The sequence below is a fragment of the Grammomys surdaster genome, unplaced genomic scaffold (assembly GCF_004785775.1).
Source record: "Grammomys surdaster isolate TR1022 unplaced genomic scaffold, NIH_TR_1.0 137, whole genome shotgun sequence".
NCBI lineage: Eukaryota > Metazoa > Chordata > Mammalia > Rodentia > Muridae > Grammomys > Grammomys surdaster.
The window spans coordinates 15,840,618-15,847,861 of NW_021604595.1; the positions used below are offsets into that span (position 1 = coordinate 15,840,618).

The following is a 7,244-nucleotide window of genomic DNA, read 5'->3' on the forward strand; positions in this document are numbered from 1 at the left end:
CACACACACACACACACACACACACACACACACACACACACACACACTATTTAACATGAAGGGACTAGCAACAGTGCTGTTCTGTGACTTTGTTTTCGTTATCAAGACTTGAAGACCCTTCTGAGTCATTACATTTCATTTTCACCTCTTCTCAATACAGACTGTGTGTGTTCAGATCAGTCATGATTTGGGGCATCTATTTAAGACATTCACATTGTTCCCAAATTTTTACTTGTTAACTTAGGTATAAGCAACTTTTGATATCACATGTTTGCATGCGTATGTTGGGATGGGCTCCTAAGGCTGTAAATATCCACGTATGGGCAGTTCATGTGCTTTGAACACATATGTGAGCACAGGCGTTTACAATGCCTGATATATAATTTAACTTCCAAGAAACTTCACCACGTGGGATGTCTATTATTCTGCATTTTTACTAACACTATTATCAATCATTCAAAAATGGTAATCTTAGGGGTGAAAAACTGCAAGTGATTCAATTTGTCTTTCTGTGAAATCACATACAGTTCAGAGATTTGCTGGTCAGTGATATGGTATTCCTTCCTATTATGATGATTCCTGTTTAAAAACATTGTTTTAGTTACATCAGCCATTTCCTAAGGTGGTACATTTGTTTGTTTCTTCCTTCCTTTCTTTTCTCCTCATACCAACTTGTTTGTTGTGTTCTCTAGAGAATTTGGAGGGATTTGTCATTAAGATTGTGTCAATGGCATTAGGAAAGCTAACAGCTTTAGTGGATATATGCTTCTTTCATCCCATAACTATTTCAGCATTTATTCAGCATTCTCTCATGTCTTTTTGAAAAGTTTCTGCATGTTTGCCCATGTATAGACACTGCATCACCTAGTATGGTTTTATTTTGCATTTCCCAGATTACTGGTAGGGTTATATAGTTGCTGGCTGCTTGAGTATTCTCTTTGGTGCTTTGTTGACTTCAGTATTTTGTCTGTGCATTTTTTGTTTGTTTGTTTCTGAAACAAAGTATTACTATATAGATTTGGCTAGCCTCAAACTTACAGAGATGTACTTGACTCTGTGGAATATGTGTTTCGATGTCTTGCTTCTGTTCATGATTTGATGCAGTAGCTTGTCTTTCTGACTTGTAAGATTCCTCTGAGTTCTGTGCTTCTGAGTCCTTAGGCTCTTAATCACTGAGCAACCTCTTCAGTTCCTTTTCAAATGTTTATGTATGTTCATTTAAAAAATGTTCTGTGTTTTTAAAAACTATTTGAAGGTAGGTGTGATGGTTACTATTGAAAGGTAAGTGTGATGGTTAATTTTAACTGCCTACTCTAGAATCACCTAGGAAGACAGTCTCAGTAGGGAACAGTCTACATAAGATTGGCCTGTGGACAAGTCTGTGGGGGATTATTTTGATCACTAAGATGACAATCCCACTGTGTGTGGCATTACTTCTTTGGCAGAGAGAATTATAGAGAGTGGAAAAAACAAGCAGCATATTAACATGGGTTCATGAATTAATGCTTTTTGGTTTTGAGTGTGAATTATAACGTGTCTAGCTGCCTTAAATTCCTGCTACCTTGACCTCATTATAATTGGCTGAACCTGGAATTGTGAGCCAAATAAACCCTTTTCCCTTTAAGTTGCTTTTGTCAGAGTATTTTATCACAGTAAGGGAATAAAACTAAGACAACAGTTATTTAGAGGTTACTTGATAGATGTATATATTTGTATAGGTCTTGTATTAAAAACGTGTTTCAAACAGTCTTTTGTTTGGATATGTTTGCTATATCAATTAAAGAGGGATGTATTACTATCGTTAAGCAAGACTAGGAATTTGTCTATTTTTCTTTGAGTTCTGTCAATTTTTCTTTGTATATATAAGAAAATGTTACCATGGGTATATCCACATTGAAAGCTACTGTATCTCTCTGAGAACTGAACCTTTTTGTCATTTTCAAGCATCCCTGCTTGAGGTAATGCTTTTCTCCACTTGGTACCTACTTTGATTATTGCATGTCTCTTTTATAGTGTAAATATTCCTCCAAAGTCTGGAAATCCTAACTAGTTTCTCTATCTTCCTACCTACTTACTTGGAAATAAGTTTGCTAGCCTTCCTTATTTATTAAAATTTACTTTTCATATCTATGGGTGTGTAATCCTGAGACAGTTATGGCAGCATAGTGACGACTAAGGAGGGAGGGAGGGAAGGAGAGAGGGAGAAGGAGAGGGAGAGGTGGTGAAGAGAGGGAGAGGGAGGAGGATAGGGAAGACAGGGATAGGGACAGGGGGAGGGACAGGGATGGGGGAGGAAGAGGAAGAGCTGATTGAGTGAAAACTGCACTTTGATGTACCTCTCAGAGGGTGCTATTGTCATTCAGAACTTAGCACAAAGTGCATTGAGAAACCAGCTTCTCTTGAAAGTATGTGTGTGGTTCTCAAATGATTGTCCCCAGCAGTATTTCTTTGCTTTTCTATAACTTCCCTCTCAGCATTAACTTGTGGGTTAGTGTTTTTATTTTTATATTCTTTTGACTATCTTAATAGACATGTTCCTTCTCTTTCTATTCCAGCCACGTGTGTGTGTGTGTGTGTGTGTGTGTGTGCGTGTGTGTATGTGTGTATAACTTTATGTTTGCAGTTATTTGCTTGTTTTGTGGTGCTGGAAACAGAACTCAAAGCCTCGTGCATAATCTATCATTGAGACATATCCCCAGGAAGAACTTTAAAAAATTTCTCAGAATGATCGACCCACTTGTAGTACAATCCAGTCTCTTCAAGTGATGCTGGATGTCTTTTGTTTTTCTTTTTTGTTTTGTTACATATATTTTCCTCTCATTTCATGCATGGAGAAATGGGCCCACCTGCCAACATGATACTTCATATAATTGCTAATTTTGTTTTTTTGTGTTCACCAAGCTAGCTTACTTCAAATCCCAACACATTACACTGCTTTTGCTTCCATGGTTTATAACGCATTTTGGTACGCTGCTGCTCTGGGTACTTGCTAGATCACTCACCTTTAAACTTTCCACATCTTCTTCTACATATTCTTCAAACTGACTTAAGTAAAAAGGCCTAAATTCTTCTTCAATGCCTGTATGAAAAAACAGTCCTTTAAATTTTTTATCTTTTGAAGATGTTCACATGTGTAAGTGTGTATGTAGGCTCAAAGACAACATTAGCTGTTCCTTAGCTGCCATCCATTCTGCTTTTTGAGACAGGGTCTCTTGCTGACCTAGGCTAGTCTGGCTGGACAATGAGCCTCTGCCTGTCTTCCCCTCCCCGGCATTGGAATAGCAAGTACTTATCATCACAATTGGCTTCTTAATGTAAGGATTAAACTCAGGTCCTCCTGCTTATAAGACAGTTTACCAACAGGGCCATCTTCACAGCCCCTCAAATTTCTTAATTAAAATGTCAAATATTAATAATCTATTATTTTTAAGTCACTTACCATAGTATGTAGACAAAGAAATGAAATAAAGTTTGAAACTCCAAATAACTGACTTTGATGAAAAGACCAGTGCTCAATGCCAGGTAGACATCATAGAGCTAACACTTGTAATCCCTGGCTTCAGCAGAACAGTGTACCTTTCTCTGGCCACAGCATAGTCCTGATAGTGTGAGGTAATCGCCATGTGAATAAAGACGATGGAACTCCATGTTTTCTATCTCTGGCACTAAGAAGCTAGAGCTACTAGAATGGAGGTGGGGGTGGTGCTGGACATGGTGAATTATGCATGTAACCCCAGGCTGACACAGAGTCTGACACAAGTTCAGGGATGAGTTCCAAGCTAGCTTGGACTTTATGAGTGAGGTTCCATCTTCAAAACAAAACAAAACAGAAAATCTTCAGTTCTAGGAGGATAGACTAGCAATATTTTTCCTTATTCTTCCATACAATAAAACAACCTAGTACAATAAAACATTCTAGATATTATATATAAAATAAACATATGGATACTCTGGAAGAAAGGTAGGCAAAGTAGCTTGGACCTCAGGGTCTGTAAAATCACATGGCACTAAGTTCACCGTGCTTCACTCATATATCCCATGGTTAAAGCTGAAAATGTAGCAATCCAGAAATATCATCACGCACAGACAACAGCAGTAACAAAACAACAACAAAAGCTTTTTTTTCTAACCAGAGAACTAAGCATGTGGCAGCCTACTAGTACATAAAACCTTTGGTCAATGATCAATCTACTAACCAGCTAATGCCACAGAAAACAACCATGATTTTTACCCTATTCTCACAAACTCAACGGACAGCCTAGACTTCTGTGGTAGTTTGAATGAGAATGGCCCCATAGGTTTATATATTTGAATGTTTGGTCCTAAGTTGGTGGAACTGCTTGGGAAGGATTGGTAGGTGTGGCCTTGTTGGAGGAGGTGTGTCATTGAGGGGCAGGCTTCTGAGGTTTCAAAAGCCCAAGACATTCTCAGTAAACTAGCTCTGCTTTATAGTTGTGTCTCAAGATGTGAGCGCCATGCCTGTCTGCCTGCCTGCCTGTTGTCATGCTCCTTGTCACAGTAGTCCTGGCCCTCTGCAACTGTAAGCCCCAATAAGCTCTTTCACCTACAAGTTGTCTTGGTTCTGGTGTCTTATCACTGCAACAAAAAAGTGATTAAGACAACTTCCAACCTGGTGAGACGCTTGACAATCACTGCCAGGATGATTTAAGAGATCATCAAAGAAGAAGCCAGAACTTTCCTGCCTGAAGCTGGTAACAAGCTCTTACAACACCATGGGCAGCTCTTAAAATCTATGAATCTCCCAATGAAATAAAGGTGCCATTGGGGCAGAAGCAGGGGGACTAACATCCTTAGGGATGGATGGTCACTAGAAAAGCTACGCCACTGATTAAAGCTGGAATTCTGGGAACCACCATGTGATGCCCAGGGAGAGGAACTGGAGATTAAATTCAGTCACTAACGACCAATGATTTGCTTAACTGTGACCACATAATAAAACTACATAAATTCATAAATGGTGGGGGTCCAAAGAATTTCTAGGTTAGTGAAGAAAAAAGAAATGCTGAGAGGGAGGCACGCCTGCAGAAGATCTGGGGGCTCCTCTGCAGAGGGTTTAGAAGCTCAGCAGCCCCTACTTGAACACACTGCCTGTATACCTCTTCTATCTGGCTGTTTCTGAATTTAATGTTTCATAACATTGAGTTATATTTAAGTGCATTATTTTTTGAGCCAGATGAGTCTATTACCAAATCTGAGATGGGGTATACACACCAAAACTCATAGTCAGCTGGGCAGCAGCCTGGGTATCCTATGTGTACAATGTGGGTGACAGTCATATGAGACTAAGCTCTTAAATGTGGAATGTCATGATAGCCTGCAAAGTGTCAGAAATGTAAATATAAGTAGTATCAGGGAAATGATGCATGACAATCAAAACAATGGGTAAATAAAAGCAAAAGGCTTTCTTTTAAAGTTTCTTTAACTATGAAGATTTCAAGAAAGCTGCAGCATGGTCTGATGCACCCTACATGTGTGCCTGTGTGGGTGTGAAGCAGGAAAGGCCTACCCTGAACATGGGCAGAATTATCCCATGAGCTGAGGCCTTGCACTGAATACTCGGAGAGAGCAAATGACTGCCAGCATCTGTGTCTGTTTCCTTCCTGACTCTAGATGCAATGTGGCCAGCCGCCTTGTGCTATAGCTGCCATGACATCCTGCCGTGGTAGACTTACTCTTGAACTGAGCCAAAATAAACTTTCCTCGAGTTGCTTTGTCCTCTTTGTCACAGCATCAGGAAAAGTAAATTACCAGTGTCACCTTACTAACAGTGCCACCATGTCAGATGCATCCTAAATAGGCACACAACCCATTCTTACCAAGGAACGTTGGCCTGTCTTCTGGGATCGCCTGCCAGCACCGCTCCATGAGGCTGATGATCTCCTTTGGACAGTACTCAATGATGTCCTCCACATTGGGCCTGTTCCCATTGTTTATGCAGATCAGGAACTGCTCAGTACAGAGGACATCTGCAAAGAGCGGTGAACTTCAGTTGGGGCTCTCAGTCCCACTCTACTCTCAAGCAGGAAGATGACAGGACTTGGATAATACTGCTATTTTGTCTCTACCTAAGGTAAGCTTTTTCCATGGCTGTCTCATTCCATAAAGTAACAGCCTTGTGGCGAGGAGTTGATATAGTCTACTATAGAAATGATAGGATGATGTTTTGATTTTGCAGAAGAGAAACAAATTCAAAACAAAGCTACCTTTTCATGGGTAAAGTCATGGCATTCTCCAGAGTTCAATACAGAGGCAAACACAGGATGGCCTGGGCTTTAAGAAGCTCAGTTTAATGAGATAGAGTTAAATATACATGATAACTGATATTCTAGAGGCAAGAATGAGGGGTTCTGGTAAAAACAATCATGATGAGAACAGTTAAAGTTGCTTATTGTGCCACTCAGTACAGGTGATAAGCAACCTGTACTGTGCTGATAAACTTGGCAACTTGTTCGGGGGATGTTACTTTGGAGGTGCCTGTGGTATACATGCTGGGTCTAACAGGTCCGTGGGTATCTTGGTCATGGTCAGAGACTAAGGTTTAAGAGACATCAGCAAAGAGATGATGGTCCCTGATCTATTGCTGTTAGTAATCATGAAGAATTCACAGAAAGTAGTCATTCCTTCCCACACTTAACCAAACAGAAGGATGACTTTTCCCCTGTACAATGACTTAGTTACCTTTATATTCCCAGTTGACTGAACTGTCCACAGTAGGTGATGAAAAAGGCTCATTCACAAATAGAATCAAAGTATGGGGTGTATGCCCAGTAGTAAGAAGGGCCGTCCCTACTCCAGGAAGAATACTGGAGTTTTATAGCAACTCTCAAACTAAGCTGTATTATAAAGGAGTCTACCCACCCCATGAGTTTATCCTAAACTGGGATGACTAATTCAACAAAGGTTTCTTGAGCACCTAATGTATTTCAGGATCTCTGTCTCTCTGTCTTTGTCTCTCTATGTGTCTATGTGTGTGTATCTGCTACATAAATAGCAATGAATAAATCAGATATGGGATTGGCCTTTATGATACTACAGAAGCAATTACAAGAACAATTATAGATTTTTAACAGAATTCACTAAAGGGCATTATTTCATGTTTAAAAAATTACTATACTTAAAAAGTTTAGTGGGGGGTATCTGTATGTATATCAGAGAGACAGAGAGAAAAGAGAAGAGGAGAGAGAGAGAGAGAGAGAGAGAGAGAGAGAGAGAGAGAGAGAGAG

The 7,244-nt window shown here is 39.9% G+C and overlaps 1 protein-coding gene across 3 annotated transcripts in view; it reads right to left on the reverse strand.

Annotated features, from left to right (window-relative positions):
* The window catches only part of Ripk1 (receptor interacting serine/threonine kinase 1), a 28,505-nt gene that overhangs the window by 9,877 nt on the left and 11,384 nt on the right, over positions 1-7,244 (reverse strand). For all 3 annotated transcript variants that reach the window (XM_028763156.1, XM_028763157.1, XM_028763155.1), the window contains 2 exons: positions 5,838-5,987; positions 3,003-3,079 (listed from right to left, as the gene is read on the reverse strand). In XM_028763156.1, coding sequence (XP_028618989.1) covers positions 3,003-3,079; positions 5,838-5,987 — 227 coding nt within the window. The remainder of the gene's footprint in view (positions 1-3,002; positions 3,080-5,837; positions 5,988-7,244) is intronic.